Source organism: Mirounga leonina, unplaced genomic scaffold (assembly GCF_011800145.1).
Source record: "Mirounga leonina isolate KUSES-001 unplaced genomic scaffold, KU_Mleo_1.0 Mir_101664, whole genome shotgun sequence".
NCBI lineage: Eukaryota > Metazoa > Chordata > Mammalia > Carnivora > Phocidae > Mirounga > Mirounga leonina.
The window spans coordinates 24,185,816-24,208,178 of NW_023270175.1; the positions used below are offsets into that span (position 1 = coordinate 24,185,816).

The 22,363-nt window shown below is 40.5% G+C and overlaps 1 protein-coding gene across 4 annotated transcripts in view; it reads left to right on the forward strand.

Moving 5' to 3' along the window:
• PHF6 (PHD finger protein 6) overlaps window positions 1-6,439 on the forward strand; it is a 46,635-nt gene extending 40,196 nt beyond the window's left edge. For 2 of the 4 annotated variants that reach the window (XM_035008837.1, XM_035008828.1), the window contains exons 10-11: window positions 3,737-3,866; window positions 4,199-6,439. In XM_035008837.1, coding sequence (XP_034864728.1) covers window positions 3,737-3,866 — 130 coding nt within the window. In that variant the 3' untranslated portion in view covers window positions 4,199-6,439. Of the gene's footprint in view, window positions 1-3,736 lie in introns of all 4 variants that reach the window. The other 2 variants (XM_035008846.1, XM_035008854.1) reach the window with 1 other exon arrangement.
• The last annotated feature ends 15,924 nt before the right edge of the window (window positions 6,440-22,363 follow it).

Below are 22,363 nucleotides of genomic sequence, written 5' to 3' on the forward strand. Positions count from 1 at the left end.
GCCGCCGACCCCACTGGAGCGAGCACCTGTTACAGGATAGTTCCATAGGCATAGGTCATTTTCAGGTTACACCACACAGGGCCGGAGATAGGCTCATCAGAACATCATTCTCCCAGTCCAGCTTCCGTCTACCAGCTGGGCGGGTAGCAGCTTAGTAAAGAAGCGGGCGCACCATGCCAATTTTTGCTCAGTTGCCAAGGGAATATAGCTAGAGTTAACCAAAGGTGAAATGGGAAAAGAATTTTAGCCTTTCACCCACAATAGCAAAAATCAAGCCCCAAACAGAATGTCCATCAAGAGACTCCAGTTTTAGTACGTGCATTGAATGGAATACTATGCAGCAATTAAAGATTGAAGTAGATCCGTGTGGAGAGTCATGCAGAGGTATTCCATGGTCGAGTAAGGTGAAACAACCAAGTTGTGGGATCTATGTTGGCATATAAAAATACATTTGTACAAGTTGCGTCTATATACATAAGATTTTGAGCCACTTAACAGTTGTTACCTCATTCGTTGCATGGGGATGGAAGAGAAGCGATTTTATATTCTTTATACAACTTACCGTTTAGCAGTTTTGTATTCTTTATATAGTTCAGTGGTTGAATATTTTTGTAAGCAATCCATTATTTAAAGTAGCATTAATAACTTAAAAATGGCAGGCCCATGCTAAACATCTAAAATCAGATGTGTGGAAAATTACTGTATTTAAATTCCAGCTCTATTAAGATATTGTAATAGTTATCCATTTTCACTTTGGGAAAAAAATGAAAAAGATAAGGGGGAAAAAGCTTAATGTGAACTTTAATTCTACCAGCAGAGAGAATTCTAAATCTTTCAGAATATTTTCTAGACGTTTATGTGATTGCGTGTGTGCATTTAAGATTTTCTTATATACACTTTTATAATCTGTTCTCTACTTGCTGTACCTGAGACATATTTTTCTGTGACATTAAACAGTTTTTGGTTGCATAGTATTCCATCGTATGGGTCTGTCAGTTTAATCAGTTCCTTTTTTAGACATTCAGATGGTTTTTATTCTTTAGCTATTAGAAAACCACATTGCAGTGACCATCTCTAAAGAAAATATTTACACTGGGATCCACAATGATTTGAATTACTTTTTATTTTTTCACATTGAAATTTGTTTCTAAAATCTGCTTATGGTGCAGATTCCAGATTTTTTCACAGGCTGTTGAGTTCAAATGAGAGTCCACATGCAAGTAGTTTGGGGATAGAAGAATGCACAAATAGGAGGAAATGCAAGGAGAAATACTTCTGAATGAAGCGGCTTCCCTCTCCTACATGTGGCTTTCCTTCTTTACTGGCTCCTTCTGGATCCTGAATATATTCATTAAATTATTACATTAATCTATTCATTAGATTAAATGTATTTGTTCCTTAAAAAGGCGAGGGAAGATTACACAGTGATTCTGCTTATCCTGTTTTATTGTCTCTATTGTATTACTAAACTTTAAAAAATACGTATGTTTCTAAAAAGTCAGTCCCCCACCATAAAAAAGTAAATTACGTGACAGGGATCTTGTTTGACTGGTTGACAGCTGTGGTCTTGGTGTCTAGATTGGTGAAGGATACATAATGGGCCTATGGAAGTGAAAAATGATCCCATAAAAAAGATTAAAATCTGTTTTAACAACAAAGGGCTCATCCTTTTAGAAAAACCTCTTATTGAAAGTTTTCAAAAGTATACAAAAATAGGATAGCGTAGCAGCTCCCCATCTCAGCAGCTCCCGAGTTATTGTCACATGTGCTTTCATCTGTTGTTTTTCTTTCTGACATCTGCTAAAGCAGAACCCCACACCTCTTGTCACTGTATCCCTACATACATCCGTATCTGTGTGCCATTATCACACTTTGTAAAATTAAGAGGAAGTTCTTAGTGTCATCTCCAAGTCCACGTTCACATTTCCCCAGTTGTCTTGGAAATGCCTTTTCAGACCTGATTTGTTCAAATCTCAGTATGTACAAGATCCCTACATTGCATTTAATGGATATGTCTCATAAGTCTCTCAATATAGAGCAATCCCACTCCACCCTGCCTTTCCCCCCTACTTGTTGCAGAACTCTGATAAGTTGTCCTGTGAAAGTCCCACATTCTAGATTTATCTTTTTGCTTTTTCATGATGCCATTCACCTTGTTTCTCTACCCCGTAATTTAGAAGTTGGCTCAAAGGCTCAATTCGGGTTGTATTTTGGAGGAAGATACTTTATAGGTGTACTATAAAGGAATTCACTCTTGATATTTGAACTCAGGTGGTTGGTTTGTTTTTAAGTGATTCCCAATATGTAGCGTTTGAAGAAGAGTACAAATTCTCCATAGTTCTTTGGAAATAATTGAAAATGTTTTAAGAATAAAAAAATAAGCAAAACTAGGTCGGAAGTCAGTTGCTATTTTTGCTCCCTAACCCCCTCCCTGCCTTTTATTCCACTCACACGTTAGAAACTCTTCATATTAAACCTAGTTTTAGGTCATGTGTGTCAGAATTCGTATATGAATGTCTTACCTACTGCTGACCACAAGAGGGCACCCACTGAACATTTTTAAAGCATTGTTCCATCTTGTCATCTTGTATATCGTTGACCTAAAACTGAGCTGAGATCAGCTCACCCATTGATTACGGTGGGGTGGCTAACTATAAAACACATATTGGTACATACACATTAATTGGCCTACCTAAACCCTTGTCCTAATAATGCGCATTGCTTTTTTATTAAAAACAATCAATGTCAAGTAAACAGTGTGTATACCCACATAAAAGGTTGTCAGAACAGCCTGATGTCAAAGTTTCACTGCAGAGGTTATTTGCTGATTTTAAAGGAGGAAAACCTACCTGTACAATGGAGAAATATGGCTATCACCACCACTTTAACCAAATGATCCAACGGCATCACTAATAGTAATAGTAGGGCATTCTGAAATTAACATGCCTCCTGAAGTATGCAGGGTCCCCTATCAAATATCCTGGACTAACAAGGAAAAGTTGAACCTAGAGCTAACCAAGCCCTTAGACCTTATTTCCAGTTTATAGGAAATCCGGGGTAAGAGAGAACCAAATAAAACAGTACCACAGTTAGACAAATTCCAGAATGGTATAGTTGAAAAGGTAGCTGGTCTAACTTTTCCCAAGAAGTCAGTGTCATGGGAAGAAAAGAAGTTGGGAGGAGCCAGCCTAGATCAAGAGAGAACAAGCCAAATGCAGGGCCTGGAAAACTGTTAGGGGGCTCATGAAGGGCCAGGACACTAATGATGAAAAGGTATTTTGAGGAGTTTGAATAAAGATGTTTCATGAAATGTGAGCAGAAAGCAGCAGTATCTATAGCGTTTACATTACTTCCTAAAATGTGCTTTTGAATTCTGTATCTGAAACCTAGAATTTGACTATTTTGTCTAGATGCCTGCAAGTTTATATTTTCAAGTTGGCTGGAAGCTTTATTTTTAATCTCAATGGGCAAAATGAGGACTTGCCTCATCTTTGGGCATACGTTAACAACTTTTATCCTAATTTTATGTCAGATGAACTTTTTACGATCTCATTAATAGAGTGCTTTCCTATCGTTTAGATAGAAATGGACCTGTAACTAATTGTAGCGTTTTTAAAAAGCATGGATGAGGAAACCCTTATTTTAAATGGGCACCAACCTCATCTACTAATGGCATAAATATATTCCCATCAAGAGCGACAAAACATTTTGAGATTTTTATCTTTCGTCATTGTAGACTATATTGTAAAAATCATAGTGGAAATGATGAGAGAGATGAAGAAGATGAGGAACGAGAGAGTAAAAGCCGGGGAAAAGTAGAAATTGACCAGCAACAACTAACTCAGCAGCAACTTAATGGAAACTAGGTATGAACGTTACTTATGTCGGATCTGTTGTCAGGATACAGTACTCGCTGATAAATACATGTTGGAGTAATGGTATATGCAGTATGATTTTTTAATGCTATTATGTTTAGTTAAGCATGTTACTAGAATGCTAAAGGATTGTGTAGGCTTGCATAGTTTTTTTTCTTTTTTAACTAGCTGATTTTGTAACAGTAAAAACAAGCTATCCACTTTATCAATAAGTGTAGTTGTAATGTCGAACCAGTAAGATGTTCTCGCTCCTCAGTAACATTATATTTATTGTGTTCCCCTCAAGCATCATATTTTACAATTTTTTATCATCTTTTAAACAGGTTCATGGGACAGAGTTAGAAAACTGGGAATGAATAAGACATCCATAACTACTATTCTTTTTTCACTGTTTTCTAAAATCAAAAAGGGTTTGTAACTTTTTACTGCCCAACTCTTAGATCCTTCATTGAACTGCCTAAAAACGTCTTGTTTGTTTTATGAGCCTTCACTAGATGGCAGAATTTGACATGTTGATATTACGTAGCTGTAGTTTGCAGTTTCTGGGAAGCAATCGAAACACTATTAACCCTGTGTATAGTGTCAACAGTTAAAGCAGACATTGAAATGAAGTAAGCTATATTTCTGGAATGAACAAAGTTCTACTGTTTAGAGTGTCTAAGTTTGTTTAGTGGATTCATACTCAAGGGAAAGCATAAGCAAATTTCACTTTACAGTGCAACCACATCTCTGGTGGCAACACATGGGAATTTGTGGTCTTTTTTTTTCACACTCAAGTAACGGAGGCTAGAAATGAAGAGAACCTTCTTTTTCTCTTGGCTTTGACAGCACATGCTAAAAATCTCTTCCAAGAAGTGTGCTAAAGCTTTTCATTTCGTTCCTGTTAAAGTTGTTCTCACTGACCAGCATGCACTTGGGCGACTGGTGATTTTAAGTTGTGAGCTCCAGTGCTTATGCCAAAATTCTCTTGACAGTAAACCTCTTCTCTTATCATGTCCTACAAAGAGCTTCTAGCAAAATGATTGGATCCTTTCAAGTTTAAACTAAGATTTGGCAACAGCAAATTAAACCTCTTTAAGATTTAAAGGGTTACCACTCACTAAGGACTTCAGCCACCATGTCTGAAACTGGTTCCTCTCAAGTGCCGTGTTGTGTGGAGTACTTCATATACTGGCCCAAAGTACATAAGGAGGTCTCATGCGCTGTTGGAATAAAAAAAACAAAAAAAAAAAAACAAAAAAAAACCAGTCTGCATAAAACAGTATTTATTTTTCATTTTGTGACCACTATTTTTAAAAAAAAAAAATTATTTAATATTTTTAATGTTTTCATGCATTGCTTTGCTTATCTATTGACTAGGCTTTCGTGCCCTACGTTTTTTTCTGGTAGGGCTTGGTGGTGTTTTCTTGATCATCAGAGTTGTTTTTCGAAGCCTAAGAACCCAGCTGTTTAGAAAGGATTTTCACACTGGCATTTCTAGCTAGGGATATTTTCTTCCACTTACCTGCTGAAGCACATTTATATATTTCTTTATGGCAAAACCAAAAAACTTTAGTTGTGGTCTGCCTAATATTACCATAGCACCTCAGTACCAAGGGTAGGGATCCTGATTTCCGAATTCTTCGTTAACCTACCACATAAAAGCAAATTAGCAAATAAGAAATAACATGTTAACCTGACTGTACATCAAGATATTCTGCAGCTTATGGAGAAGCATTTTTAAAATGTAACAGGTGGAAAATTACACTGTGCTTAATGACTGATTTTTTTTTTAACTGCCAGTCCCTTAAGGTCACATTTGTCAAGTGTGTATTCACACATTCACTTAAATCAAGGGACTCAATGATTGCTTTATTTTAACCATCTTTTATTATTTTTAGAAGGAAACTAGCTTTAGTGGGGTTGCCCTATATGTTTTTCTTTTTGCTCTAAATATGCCATTGGGTTTTTGTGTGTGTGTGCGCGCGTGTATGTGATGAATTTTCAAAATTCACCATGACTTGAAGTGCAACGACAGATCTAGATGTTTGTTTACCAAGCTATGTGACTTTTCCCAAAGGATCTGTACTTTATTTCCTTACAACAGCTTGAAACCTGTTATTTTAAAATCTTTGAATCACTGTGTCTTGATCATTTTTCTATTGTGTGCCATAGACTTACCCATGGAACAATAGAGCACCTTCATTTTCGGACAACTACTGTAATGATGTTTTTAGGAAAAATGGAAGGTGCCGGGGTAATAGTGGCCAGCCAATGATCATATCTTAGACTTCAAATACTATAGCTGTCAGTCGATGGATTTGTTCTGTAATCAAGTGTGTAACTTTGTATGGGTGTCTTCACCCCTTTCTCTGCCACTAGCAACCAGAATAGCACTTTACCTTTTGGTTGGCTAGAATAAGTGGCTGGCTACCTGTTTTTCTCACTGTGGTGTGATTGGCTAAACAGTCTTTCATCAAAAGTTGAAATGTAAATTGAAGTCACATGAAAAATCACCTTCGGTTGTAAACCTCCAATACTTTGATTCTCCATCCATGTTTTCGTCACATGCTGAGTAAAAAGTGCCTTACAATGTAAAAATTGTACAGTACTTATGTTCCCAAGTAGCATCATCATCTTCTGGGTAGTAATTACATTGTGGTATGAATATTTAGAAAAATGGACCTCAGCAGTGTATTTACTGTTCATCTCTTAAGTCCTTAACCGTAGTTTTAATAAGCATGACATTATTTGATAAGTATATAACATGTACATCATTTCGAAAAATACTGCCATGACTGTCTTTTACGCATATTTTAGCTTGAAATTTTGAAGTGTCTTTTCTTTCTTTCCTTTTTTCCCCTTTTGTTTTGTTTTGTTTTCGTTATTGATACTCAACAGTGTAATCTTTGCAAGCGTATATTGAAGATTATTCTGGAGCATTTATTGCCTTACCAGAACTGTTAGTAAGAAATGTTCTTTAGAGTAGAAAGATAGACTTGAGTTTCTATACTTTAATAAGAGCTCTTTGTTCCTGGGGGGAGGGGGGTGGGGGTGTGAATTTTACTTTCATCTCAATTTATTAAAAACCCACAGTTGAAAGACATTTTATTTCAAAGATCAGCAATTTTAGAATTTCAGATAGTACTTGCTCAGGAGTACATGCTACTCAAGATATTAAGAGAATAACAAGCTATGTAGATCTACTGTTGAATCAGAATCTATGTACTTGAACAAATGTGTGAATCTTAAATATCTCAAAGAAAAAGAAAAGTGTTCTGAATGTTGTTGCTTTTTTGAAAAGCACTAAAGGTTAGACCAAGGTATACAGTTTTGTTCTAACAGGCATTTAGATTAATTGTAAAGATAAGGAATGCATTATGGGTCAAAATCAAACATTCCTCTCATGTTATGTATATTTTGTTCCTGTTATATTGGCTTTATTTTCAAAATTGTAGTTTGTAGTATTAGTTTCCTTTTATTGGTATTCTTGCATATACTATTCATTCAATAAATGAGTTATGACTTTCATGTTTGTATGTATGTCTTTTTTGTGAAAGGGCATAATGAAGCTCATTTGTAGTGGCAATAGGATCGTGGTCCCTTTAGTCTTCATTTCAAGATGAAATGCCTAGTCTGTTTAGTGACTTGTCATTAAACAAGTATGAGAGAGAACAAAAAGTGAATTTGAGTCCAGTTCACGGTTTCACCACATGAAGGCTTCATCATGGAGAGAAACAGCAGTCTTTCAAGTCCACAGCAGAACTGCGTTACACCTTGGTTCTTTTATGATTACCTGATTCGGGTACCTTTGGTTGAAATTGGGTCCTCTGGAACCTAGTTAGAAGGTGATTTTGAAAATGAACCAGAACTCCTAGTGTGGTTTATCTGGCTGGTAATAAGGATGGGGATTAATATTCTTGTGAAGGGATTCCACCTTATAAATTTAAATGTCCTCCCTTCATCATGGACAGCTGACTTCTAGTACAGTGCGCATATATTGAGGTAGTCGTATCCAGGGCAGACATCAGTTTTTAATTAGTGGAATGAGCTCATTCCATACAGACAGGTCCTCACCTGCATTCCTACTCGAGAGGAAAAAAACTACGTAACAGGTTCTGATTAATGCTGGAACTATGGGATGGTGTGCCTGACGGCAAATGTCACCCAGTAGTGCTTGGCATGCATGCATGCGTGTGTGAGTGTGTGTGTTTAAAGTCCATTATTTAGTTTCATTTTGGTTTTTTAAAGACTTCTAAAAAAGATTTTATCTAAAAATATATATATATATTTTAAAGATTTTATATATTTATCTGAGAGAGAGAGAATGAGAGACAGCACGAGAGGGAGGAGGGCAGAGGGAGAAGCAGACCCCCCGCTCAGCAGGGAGCCCGATGCGGGACTCGATCCCGGGACTCCAGGATCATGACCTGAGCCGAAGGCAGTCGCTTAACCAACTGAGCCACCCAGGCGCCCAAAAAAAAATATTTTTAAGTAATCCCTACACCCAAGGTGGGGCTCGAACTCACAACCCTAAGATCAGGAGTCACACACTCTACCCACAGAGCCAGCCAGGCGCCCCTATTACTTAGTTTCATTTTTATAACCACCATAAAAATCCGGAGAAGGGGGTTCTGTGGTTTTCTGGAGCTAATTGAAACTACTGACAGCTGGGGACCTCGGGGGGTTTGTTGTTTTTTTCTCCCCCAGCTGCAGTCATCAGCAGTTGCGGAGGTCATTCTGAAGTATAAAGCTGGTAGAATTTCCTAGGAAAATTCTTTGGCCAGCAAAGGGCCAGTCCATCTTTTTAAGGGAAAACCCTCCTTATTTATATACCGGAGTCCTCAGCTGTAGAGACAGTGCTGCTTTATAGATCAACCAATGTCACACAATTTTGCCTTGTTTAGATAATGAGGTATCTGGACATTAAGGACGTAAAGCAAAAATGTATTCTCGATTTCTATTCAGAGGGTGAAAACGCTAAAGTTACTTACGAAAGTTAATGATAGCATTTAAAGTGTTACACTGTAGCAGACATGTTCTGCACATGGTCAGTGTACTGAAATCATTTAGACCTGGATCTTTGTCAAAAGATAGGAGGTCCATAAATATCCACATTATGGGGCGCCTGGGTGGCTCAGTCGTTAAGCGTCTGCCTTCGGCTCAGGTCATGATCCCAGGGTCCTGGGATCGAGCCCCACATCGGGCTCCCTGCTTCGCGAGAAGCCTGCTTCTCCCTCTCCCACTCCCCCTGCTTGTGTTCCTGCTCTCGCTGTCTCTCTCTCTGTCAAATAAATAAATAAAATCTTTAAAAAAAAAATATATCCACATTATGCCTTTGTCTCTACCTCTCTGTGGCTATAAATATGTTTTTACGGTGGGGGTGGGGGTGGGGCAGTGCCAGGGAGATAGGGAAGATGAAGCTGGGCAAAGAACTAACTAGGTCTGCTAGGTGAATGATAATGATCTCAAAAACAGACGGACGTGGAAACAAAAATACTGTTTGAAGGGGCAGACCTTTGAAATGGGACCTGAGAGAGAGTATATTAAAGTGTTAGGAGCAGGAAGATAGAAATAAACTGTGCTTTAATATGGACATTGGATTTAGAGCTGCTGAGTTTCTACAAAGTGATTTGTACAAAAGGGTGAGGTTTTTCTTTTTGAGTTTTTTTTTAAATCAGAGCTATTTACAGATTTATTTATTTGTCTTAAAGATTTTATTTATTTATTTGACAGAGAGAGACACAGCAAGAGAGGGAACACAAGCAGGGGGAGGGGGAGGGGGAGAAGCAGGCTTCCTGCGGAGCAGGGAGCCCGATGTGGGGCTCGATCCCAGGACCCTGGGATCATGACCTGAAGCCCCAGGACCCTGGGATCATGACCTGAGCCGAAGGCAGACGCTTAACGACTGAGCCACCCAGGCGCCCCAGATTGATCTTTATTTATTGAAGTTATACATGGCCGTGTAAAGAACTGGAGTACCGATCCCTGCTTGGAAACTTAATGCTAAGAAGCCAGGCACCAAGGATCACATCTTGTATGGTGCCCTTTTTTTTTTTTAAAGATTTAATTGATTTATTTATGAGAGAGAGAACATGAGAAGCGAGTGCACGAGATGGGGGTAAGGGCAGAGGGAGAAGGAGAAGCAGACTCCCCACCGAGCAGGGTGCCCGAGAAGTGGGGCTCGATCCCAGGACCCCAGGACCAGGACCTGAGCTTCTGAAGGCAGACGCTTAACCGACTGAGCCACCCGGGCGCCCCTGCATGATGCCCTTTATGTGAAATGTCCAGAAGCAGCAAATCCATAGAGCCAGAATGCAGATTAGTGGGTGCCAGGGGCTGCAGAGAGGGGGGGGGCCCCGGGGAGCGACTCTTAGCAGGTACAGGATTTCTTTTTGGGGTGATGCAAATGGCTGGAATTAGGTAGTAATGATGGTTGCACAACTTTGTGAATATACTAAAAACCATGAACTATACACTTTGAAAGGGTGAGTTTTATGTGACTAAAACCTCGATTTTAAAAAAGTACTCTGTGGTCATCGTACACAATTAAAACATACAAAGATCTGTAGGGCAAAATGCGAAACTCCCCCTGTTCTCCCCAAGCCTGCTCCCCAGTATCTGACGTGCGTCCTTCTAAAGTGCATGTGTACATATATAACTTCTATAGTTTTTAGCATAAATAGGATCATGCTAGGCATGCAGTTCTGCACCTGTCGTTTTCACCTGAACAACACTACAAAGTGTCAGAACAACCAGATTTCTCGCATTCTGTTTAGCAGCTCCGATCCATGGCAGTGTGTGGAAGAACTGGAATTGTTCTGTCTGGTCTCACGTATGTCTTCATGTTCTTATGCAGGCCGTTTCTTAAGCTAAATTTCCAGACGTGGAACTGCTAAGTAAAAGGTATATATATTTAAGGTTATAATAAAAATTGCCATCCAAAAACTGTGCACCAATTGAAAATTTCACCCAAAGGGATTAAGCTTCCCTGCTTTTCCTCTCCAAAGGAGTGCCTTTTAATGGAAAGAGTTATGGTACCTTCTTTTAAAAAACATGATACATGCTCTATGGAAAACTCTGGGGTTTTCATTTTGTCGTAAAGCCCATGTAGACCATATCTCAAAGTAGAATATGGCTTATTTTGGGGAAACTGGACACCATATCTCATTTGTGAAACAAGTCAAGGTTTTGTTTCATATGTATTAGTAACAGTAGTAATTGGTGAATCATTTCCCTTCCTCATGCTTTCTGAAAAGTAACAGATTGTTCAAAGCTGTTCATTGTTGCCAGATGGATCTGCTTCTCTGTGTGGCCAGGGTCATATGTGGCTCTGTTCGGTGCCCTTGAAGGGGTCGTGTACTGTTTTGCTGAAGAATTCCTATGACCTTTATCTGTCGTGATGGTTCTTACTCCCCAAATCATGAATATGTCTAACAACTAGTCAGCTGTGTAAAAACAAGAGGAAGCCACTGGCACTTTTCCCTTTTCAACTAGTTGTTTTGTCCTTGTATGACTAAAATCTAAGACAAACCAGACAAATTGACTTGATGTATATATCATGCTTTTAGCTCATTTGCTAAAAAATGATTGTTTTCATTTAAGAATTTCAAGCAACAGTTACCTGCCTGTCTAAAAATAAACTGTTGGTAAAAAGAACACAAGTATTCAGTTATGCTGGTCAGTCAACCTGCCAGTTTCTAAGTAAAGAATAAATTGAATGTAGTCAAGGATGATCGATGCCACCCGAAAAGAAGTTTTTTCTAATTCTCAAAATCAATTTGTGCTAATTAGGTACTTATGACATTAGCCAAACAGCCATTTTACTTAAAAAGATTTAAGTCAGATGTATAACCTTACAAAAATAATTCTTTACTGTTTTACCAATAACCCAACCTTTGATCATGTTTCCCTCCACTCATTTCTCATATGTTTACGAAATAATGAAGTCTGTAAAGAGGGGTAAGAAAACACCCTGACTCCATTCATTCTTTTTGTAACTCTGAACTTCAGTGGTCAGTGGAGACTGCCGTTGCTTTCATTTCAGAGGTTAGCCAGACAATTTAACACAAAGGCTTATTTTCAAATGTCCCTGATCCTTAAGCCCAACTAGGCTTATGTTCTATATTTAGTATTGATTTAGTATTACCAGGAAGCAATCATTCTTGGGACCCTGGTTTCACATGTTCTCGGTTAGAGAGCAAGCACAAAAGATAAGCAGTCTCTGAAAGTTCGCAGATCAGAGAGCTGGAATTTTGGCATTATCCTCAAATACAACAGTCTTTCCGGACCTCCCTTAGAAAAGTCGTTCTTAAGCATTTCAACCTATCCCATGTGCCCAAACCACTTAGGGCAGCTATCCAGTATGTGGGGGCTGGGGGCGGGGACACGGGGAGAGGGGTTAAAGAAAACATATGTTGCTTAAGGGAAAGGCTTGACAGATGTGCTTTCTCGCTCCGGAAGAGGCAGGGCAGGAGAGAGAAGTTTTCGGCAGCCTTTACGGCATTTCATAACTGGGGTCACTTCATTCCATGAAATGCAGCCAACTCTAGGCCACTTCCTAGAAAGATCGGCACAAAACTTGGACCATTTCGCATCTTTATTTTTTTCTTCCTTTGATGCCCTCCTGGAAACTCTCTTACCTTAACTGCCATGATCTGTACCACCCCTCCAAGACTACTCCCTTCCCGACCCTTCTCCCCAGCCCTGATGTCAGTGTTCCAGTGCTCTGGTCTTTGCCGTCTTGTATTGTTCTCACTTATACCATCATCCGCTGCTCCAGCTGTCAGCTCTGTGTTCTGCTGAGGAGTCGCTCATCCTTATGCACAGTCGGCTCCACCCACTGAATAGTCTCAACTATTCTCCTGGGCATTTCTACCCAGTCTGCGGGCTACTCAAGCATGAGTCCCAAACTAAATTGTCCTGACCTGAATTTTATCTCTGTTAATGACACCATCAGTCGATAGGGCTACACTTGGTCTGCTTCCATCTCCACATCCGCTTGCTAAGTTCCTCAGAATCCATCTGTCTCTATTCTCACTGCTGAGAAACTAGTTTGGATTTTACTTGGTGTTGGTTTTTCCCTTTCACCTTTTGCCCAGAATCCTAACTTCTGCTTCCACTCCGCACCCTTGTTCCTCAGATTCTTCATTCCTTCGTTTTCTTTAGGGAGCAGTTCTTGGCCTCGCTTCCTGTACTACTCAGTCCGCAGGAGATGGTTAATCACCTCCTCTATCTCTAGACATCACTGGCCTCCACTTGCCTCTTCTCAATTCTCATCCACCCTTTTACTTTCCCCTGTGCCTAGAGTTCCTTCTACTGTTCCATCTGGGGAAGGCGACCTGCTAGAGGAGATCGCCACCACAAATACTGGTGTTTAGTCTCAGGTTCTCCACATCGGTCTTCAATCCTTTTTACTTGTCTTTCCTTTTATACTTAGAAACTATTACAAACATAAGCATACGGACTCTAGGTTTGGTGGCCCTGGCTTGGATCCTATGTAACCTTGACTAAGTGACTGAATCTCCACCTCCATGATCTCATCTTTAAAATGCCCATAAAAATAGTACTCCATGCATGGACTTGTGAGGATTAAAGGAGAGACCAGACTCAAGACTCTCCTGTCCCCCTTCTCCCTCTCCCACTCCCCCTGCTTGGGTTTCCTCTCTCACTGTCAAATAAATTTAAAAAAAAAGACTCTCCCATCCCCTGACACGCTTGCCCTTGTTCCTATGTTCCCTTCTAGTTTTACCCTGTTTCTCTTCTCTTCTCATATAATTTTCTTGAAAGTTGAGCCCCCACTTGACACCTCTGCTTCCATATTTTTATTAGTCATTTCTCAGCTTCATTGCGCTCACTTCTGTTCACACCTCTCCACCTTCTCAACTACACAGAAACTGTTCCAGCAAAGTCCACCAGTGGCCGTTGCTAAAGCCCGTGGGTCCTCTTCAGTTCTTATTTCCTTGACTTCTTGGGGTAATGTCCCTGACTGTCACAGCGCTGTCACATGGTTATTTTGCGGATAACCCAAGAACAAGAGTAACACATTAGATGACAGGACCGAGATTGGAAATCCTTCCATCGGCTAGTCCCCTTGCCACATGTGATCCTTTAGATGTAAAAGTAAAGCTATCCTGGGGCGCCTGGGTGGCTCAGTCGTTAAGCGTCTGCCTTCGGCTCAGGTCATGATCCCAGGGTCCTGGGATCGAGTCCCACATCGGGCTCCCTCCTCGGCGGGAAGCCTGCTCTCCCTCTCCTACTCCCGCTGCTTGTGTTCCTGCTCTCGCTGTCTCTGTCTCTGTCAAATAAATAAATAAAATCTTAAAAAAAAAAAAAAAAAAGTAAAGCTATCCTGTCACTTTGAAAAGTTTTTTGTATTTTTTTCACTACTCACACTTGAATTGATGCTCCTTGAACCAAAGTCAGAAAATACAGAGAAGTAAAAAAAACTTCCTATCTCCCCTAATCTTATGAACCATAAGGTCACCATTATATTTTTTGTAAAATCTTCAAACGTATCTGTGCATATATGTAATTATATAAAACGGGCGCATTTTATACCTAAGTTGTATTCTGCTTTTTGCACCTAAAAATCGGAAGTATCTTCACAGTTCAGTAAATAAACTCTATCATTCTTATTGGTTGCATAATAGTCCATTTTGTGGATCTGTCTTAGTTCAGCCGTGTCCCTATCATTAGATCATTAAGTTTCCAGGTTTTGTCATTGTTATTACCTTGCTATTGTAAACAGTGTTGATCTAATGGTGAAGAAACAGCAGAGAACCCCAGATTAAAGAATATTCTACTGAACAGCTGGCCTGTACTTGTCTTGAATGTCTTGAAGATCAAAGAAAAGACTGAAGAACAGTTCCACATTAAAGGTGATAAAGAGACGTGATGACTAAAAGTAATCTGTGATCCTGAATTGGGGACTGGCTCAGCAAAAAAAGAACTCTTGGTGTGTAGGACATTTGGGGGACTACTGACTAAATGTAAATATGGATTGAAGATTAGATATTATTATGTCAGCGTTAATGTCCTGATTTTGATAATTGTGGCTACGGGAGAATATTCTTATTCTCAGAAAATGTATGCTGATGTGTTTAGGAGTAAAGGTGTCATGTCTGCCTTTTACTGGTTCAGAAAAAGAAGAGAGAGTGTGTGTGTGTGTGTGTGCACGCGCGTGTAAAGAGATAAAGCAAATGGAACAAGATATCACATGTTGATGAATCTTGGTGGATGATATGCAAGAGCTCTTTGTAGTGCTGCAACTTTTCTATAATTTTGGAAAAAAAATTTAAAGTTTGGCACACCAGCAGAAATAAGAGCCATTATTAAGGGAGCCTGCAGAAGGCCCAGGAGTAAGCTTTGGGGAGTCATCCTTCTGAAGGTTGACTTGGGAAGTCATCCTTCTGAAGGTATGGGGAGGGAAAAGGAACCACACTCTGGAGGAAGGAGCATGAACTATATTTGGATCAAGTAGCCTAGAGAGGAAGGCCACTAAGGAACCACATCTGGGGGAAAGAGCGTGAACTATATTTGGATCAAGTGGCCCAGAGGGAACTCTCTCCCTCCCCAGTACTTGGGGTGATTCCTAACCTTTTCTACTGGAGTACACCCAAAATATAGGAAATTGACCTTTTGAGCTGTTTTCACCCTTCAGCTGCCACTGTTTTGTTTGTATTTCAGTGTCCTCATCTATCTTAGGTTCCTTTTCATTTTGTTGAAGTAACATTTCCTTTTTTTCTTATAGGAAACATGGGTAACAAATGTTTGAAAATAGATAATGCTGAGATGAACATTCTTATACATGGAGCTTTCTACCCCTGTCTGATTATAGCCTTAAGATAAATTTCTTTTTTAAAAAAGATTTATGGGGGGGGGGTGCAAGAGCAGGGGGAGGGGCAGAGGGAGACGGAGAGAATTCCAAGCAGATTCCCTGCTGAGAGTAGAGCCTGACACGGGGCTCAATCTCATGACCCTGAGATCATGACCTGAGCTGAAACCAAGAGTCAGATGCTTAACTGACTGAGCCACCCAGGCGCCCCTGAACTCCTCAGTTTTTTTTTTTTTTTTTTAAGATTTTATTTATTTATTTGAGAGAGAGAGAATGAGAGAGAGCACATGAGAGGGGGGAGGGTCAGAGGGAGAAGCAGACTCCCTGCCGAGCAGGGAGCCCGATGTGGGACTCGATCCAGGGACTCCAGGATCATGACCTGAGCCGAAGGCAGTCGCTTAACCAACTGAGCCACCCAGGCGCCCTGAACTCCTCAGTTTTTAATAGTAATCCCTGATTGTCTTCAAACATCCAGTGTTTAAATTTCTCCAATGGTAAGTGCAACTTCAGTGTTTGCTATTCTTATCTAAATTTCCACAGTTTTCTCAGGGGGAAGGGAGATGTAAACACAAGTTCTTGAGGTTTTTGAAATCATCTTGAGGTCAGCACTCACTTTATAATTACCATCTCTATATGATATGTTACAGGCATATGTTCCAGGCAATTCTAGTAGGCTGTATAAAATTAAATGCTTATTAATCTAGTTTTATACTAATTTAAACTCCCCAAAGACACTTACGAATTTTAAGAAATACAAACTAGAGATAAAATACAGTTGCTAAATAATTTTTACAGACACATCAGATGGTCATCTTTAAAAGTCCACACATGAAGTTGAGTAGAAACATTTCTACATATTCATGTGAATTCCAGAGTGTGACCTGGATTCAGTTAAACAAATTATTACTAAATAGCTATCAGCGAAAATGAATGAAAATTCAATTAATTTGTTGCCCAATCACTTGCTTTTTAAATTTCTAACAAATGGTGGAAATTAGACATAGTCTTAATTATGTAGCACAAAAGGTCATTATTAAAGTCCTTTATGTTCATGATAATATAATAATATTCCTTTAAACTGGATTCCTATAGTAGGAGGATGGTTCTAAACAAAATCCCATGATACCTCATTTTCACTGGCAGCTATCTCATGTAGCTATGGGTATGGGTGTGGTGGCTGCTGATGTTGCCCTGTCCAGCTCCCTTGACCAGCCAGTGCCCTCATCCTACATTTGTTTGGTATGTAGTTTCCACCCACGACCTTCTCTGGTTACTTGCCCTTGCCACATGGGAGCCTGGGAGGCTATACTCCCCCTCTCCCCAGGTAGCCAACAATTCTAGGATACAAAGTCCCTTGTCCCCTGTCTCAAGACAGGACAGTGCAGAGGGTTTTTCCCCTGTCAGTCAGGCCAGGACTAGACTTCACCTGAGGCCATATCCTTCTTGCTCAACTCCCTCCCTGTCCCTGTCCTGCTTTGATTCCTCCCTTGCAAGGTTTTCTCTTTTTTTCAAGATTTTATTTATATATTAGCTCACTAATGGGGGGGGGGGGCAGAGGCAGAGGGAGAAGTAGGCTCCTCACTGAGCAGGGAGTTCAACTCGGGCTCGATCCCGGGACTCCAGGATCTTGACCTGGGCTGAACACAGACGCTTAACCGACTGAGCCACCCAGGCGCCCCTACCAGGTTTTCTTTAAAAGCACCCCTCCACAAATCAGATAATTGAAATAGCACAACAGTCAAGGAAGGAGTTACGCTGTTGGTTTAGAAGTTTAGGTTGGGAGTCCACTGGTAATGAACTTTGAGCAAATGTGTTCACCCTGATGGCACTGATACGGCCTGCTAAACTGAGGGCTGGGAGAGACAAAGGAGAAAGGGGGCTCTGTCTATGCCTGCCACAGAGAACATTCAGAACAATTCTGATCAGATTCTAAGACAACCACAACTACGTTTCTCAACAGTTTTACTCAGTCCTACTTCGTTTTCTACTTAGACTAGCAGTCTACTTTTTTTAAAATAAACTTAAAAAAAATATTTATTTATTTGAGAGACAGCAAGAATGAAAGATCACAGAGGGAGAAGCAGACTCACCACTGAGCAGAGAGCCAGATGCAGGGCTCGATCCCAGGACCCTGAGATCATGACCCGAGCTGAAGGCGAACGCTTAACCGATTGAGCCACCCAGGTGCCCCAGCAGTCTACTTTCATGAAGTCATCCGACACTGGGCGAAGAGAATCCTGGAAATCCTGAGTCTTTGGTATACTGGAACAGTATGTCAGTTTTGTGCCGAGGCTCTGAGACTGTTCTTTGTCATTCCTTCTGGAAGCCCCACTCTGTCTACAGTGATGGAAATGTTCTCGGTCCGTGCAGTCGAATACCGTAGCCACCAGCCTCAAGTGGTTACTGAGCATTTGAAGTGTGGCTAGGAAGACTGAGGAGCCAAATTGTTTATTTAATTGTAATTCATTTAAACTTCCATTAAATGGCCACATGTGGTTACTATAATAAATAGACTAAATAATGAATAGCACAGCTCTATTTAAAGTATAGCAGGGACCTTCAGGTCAAGCACAAAGGGAGAGCGGAGACCATCTGTGGAAAGACAAAATCGTTCTGTTTGTTCCTTATAGTAACCAAAAGTATCAGAATGGAGGCGAGTGGACTACCGTATTAGGGAACAACACTCAAGGGAGCGGACCTGCTTGTAACTAGTAGAGTACAATAACCCTGGGGCAAGGACACTTCGTGAACAGAGAGGCCTTGGGTAAATCTTCAGGGTGTTACATCCTGTACAGCGCATGCTAGAATTGCCATCACAAAACAGAACTATTTTAAACTGGGCAATAAAATTCATTAGAAGTCAGTTTGTTAACAGTCACTTCATTAGGGGCGCCTGGGTGGCTCAGTCGGTTAAGCATCTGCCTTCGGCTCAAGTCATGATCCCGGGGTCCTGGGATCGAGCCCCGCATCGGGCTCCCTGCTCTGCGGGGAGCCTGCTTCTCCCTCTGCCGCCCCACCCCCTGCTTGTGCTCTCTCTCTCTGACAAATAAATAAAATCTTAAAAACAAAAACCAAAAACAGCCACTTCGTTAGCCCTTACACACACGAACATGAATATGTATCACCACAATGCTTGAAAAGAGACACAATTTCCTATAGTAATAAAAAGTAACCTAGGGCGCCTGGGTGGCTCAGTTGGTTAAGCGACTGCCTTCGGCTCAGGTCATGATCCTGGAGTCCCGGGATCGAGTCCCACATCGGGCTCCCTGCTCGGCAGGGAGTCTGCTTCTCCCTCTGACCCTCCCCCCTCTCATGCTCTCTCTCTATCTCATTCTCTCTCTCAAATAAATAAATAAAATCTTAAAAAAAAAAAATAAAAAGTAACCTAAAGTAGCTTGAGCTTCTTTCTTTGACTTGACAACTTTTTCTGTATTGTGAGTCTAAAGCGTGACAGTTTACTGTTGGTCTCACGAAGAATACGTGAAGCATACCTAGTATACCTAATTATTCCCAACACACACCCCTCCCCACTTTTGCTTGTGAGGCCACATTGTGAGTCAGGAGAGTGAGCAAGCCTTGGGTGCTAGCGGCCATCTAGGAGAGTGCTAAGGATGCTTTTTGGGTGTGAAATACCTCATCAGTTTTATTATTCTGAATTTGGCGCCTGATTCTAGAAAAGAGCAACATTAGAAAGAGATGTCAGGCGGCGGGGGGGGGGGGCTACATGAGGGATGGGCATTAAGGAGGGCACTTGTTGTGATGAGCACCGCGTATTGTATGTAAGTGATGAATCATTGAATTCTATACCTGAAACTACTATTACTCTGTATGTTAACTAACTGGACTTTAAATAAAAACTTGGGGAAAAAGAGATGTCAATATGTCAGGCTCTGCTGAGCACCCCAAGTAGCCACAACGTTAGCTATATTAATAACCAGAGTAACAGCGCTTTCTGAAAACCCCAACAGGAGGTAACCTAACCTTAGGGACTTCTAGCTTCTGTAGAAGCAAGGAACCCTTATAAAATCCTGTTTTATCTGCTGATTTTTCTACAGCTGTCTATAGCAGAAACGCTCAAATGCAACACAGAAGCATGAAAGTTAGCAGACCTTTTTAAGAGTATACATTTGAGCTGCGTAAGGCAACAACTCTCCTTTCTATGTAGAAAGGAAGTCAGCTTGAATTTTAGTATGCATAAGGTTCTCTTTCCAAAAAAGAATTCAATATACCTCAATTTATACATATTTAAATATATAAATTTATACATACACATACTAAATAACGATAGGTGGCATCATTTAAGCTTTAAACCTTAGTTTTAATTTTTAAAAAATTTCCCCCTTTTTTTGTGAGGAGTCTCTACGTGGGGCTCAAACTCACAACCCCGAGATCAAGAGTTGCATGCTCCGCCAACTGAACCAGCCAGGTGCCCCTAAACCTTAGTTTGTAAAACACAATTACCCTTAAGCTTATTATAAGACACTGTTGATGTTCACCATCATAATTTAAATGTTATAACCTAATGCCCAGAGCTTGGTTTCTAATACTACTAATACTAATAATTTCTCCTACTTCTTTTTTTTTTTAAAGATTTTATTTATTTGACAGAGAGAGAGAGAGAGCACAAGTAGGCAGAATGGCAGGCAGAGAGAGAGGGAGAAGCAGGCTCTCCGCTGAGCAGGGAGCCCAATGCGGGACTCGATCCCAGGACCCTGGGATCATGACCTGAGCCGAAGGCAGCCGCTTAACCAACTGAGCCCCCCAGGCGCCCCCAAAATAATACCACAGGATGTTTAAGATATCATCTTAACACTTACTTCAAGACCAATACAGTTAGTTTGCTTTAGTAACTGTTTTTGTTTTGTTTTACTTTTTTATTGTTATGTTAATCACCACACATTACATCATTAGTTTTTGACGTAGTGTTCCATGATTCATTGTTTGTGCATTCTCCTACTTCTAATACCACTCTCCAATGAGAGGAGCCAGGGCTTTTTGGAAAAACAGCCAATACCAAGGCTAGGACAGGAAAAGTACAAGATGAGCCTGGAGTACCTTGTGGTGCCAGAAATTAGGCAGTGCTCAAAGAATGATGGGAAAATAACCACAAAGACACAGGAGCCAACACAAAGGGACTCCCAAGAGCCAACTTTGGGGCAATTTGGGCACAAAAGTAATTAAAGCTACTGATAGATCATTCCCCACTGGATAAAATGCCTGGGTCTGTGGTGATTTAAATAATTTAAAAACTAATGAATAGGGAGGAGGGAACGCTCTTTATTACAGTAGCATTCCAAATAATAAGTGAAGCAGGAATGATAATGGAAAAAGCGACATTCGACAAACATCCCAGTAAGAACTGCTGCAGTCAAGAACCACCAAGGGATTAGGAAGGGAAAAAGGAAGGGGGGGAAATTGGAGGGGGAGACGAACCATGAGAGACTATGGACTCTGAGAAACAAACTGAGGGTTTTAGAGGGAAGGGGGTTAGCCCGGCGATGGGTATTAAGGAGGGCACGTACCGAGTGGAGCACGGGGTGTTATACAAAAACAATGAATCATTTCTACACTACATCAAAATCTAATGATATAATGTATGGTGATTAACATAACATAATAATAAAAAACAAGAATCACCAAGGGAGGCTAGAATTAGTCAGTGAAAGTTTGATGAGGAACAGAATATTTACAGAGTCTCAGAGTAGCATGCCTCATGATCCTTATTAATTACAAAGAGGAAAATAGTGTGTAGTGAAGAAATGCAGCAGACATTGCCTTAACTAAGTAATCCAAATTAGCATCAGTAATGGGACAAATTGACAAGCCTGCGCCTCCTAATATAAAAACACACCATTATGACTGTTGTGTTTCTGGCCCAAAATGGAACACCTGAAATTCCATGATGTGGTAACATCAGACAAACCCGAGCTGAGGGAAATTCTACAGAATAACTGGCCAGTGCCCTTCAAAAAAGGTGAAGGTCATAACAGACAAAGACAGGAACTGTTCCAGAATAAAGGAGGTTAAGGAGATTTAAGGAAACACAACATGTGCTCCCAGATCAGATCCTGGTCCAGAAAAAGAACATTAATGGGACAACTGATGAAATTTAGATAAGGATTCTAGATTAGTTAATAATATTACATCAATGTTAATTTCCTGATTTTGATCATTGTACTGGGTGTGTTTATATTAAATGTTAACGCTGGGGAAGGGTATACACATCTTGCTCCTCTTACCGTGGAGTTATGCCCTGATAAACCCATTGTAAGTTGAAAATATTGTAAATCAAAAATGCATTTACTACACCTAACCTATCAAATATTATAGCTCAGCCTACCTTACACATGCTCAGAACACTTACATGAGCCTACAGTTGGGCAAAGTCATCTAATGCAAAGCCTATTGTGTAATCAAGTGTTGAATGTCTCATGTAATGTATCCAGTACCGTACTGAAAGTGAAAAACCAGGATGGATGTCCGCGTATGGGTTGTCTACCCTCAGGATGGCGTGGCCGACTGCGGCTTCCTGCCACCACCCAGCATCGAGAGAGGACCATACCTTACGCTGCTAGCCTGGGAAAAGATCAAAATCCAAAATTCCAAGTACACTTTCTACCGAATGTGTACCGCTTTCGCACCATCATAAAGTTGAAAAATTGTAAGTCGGGAA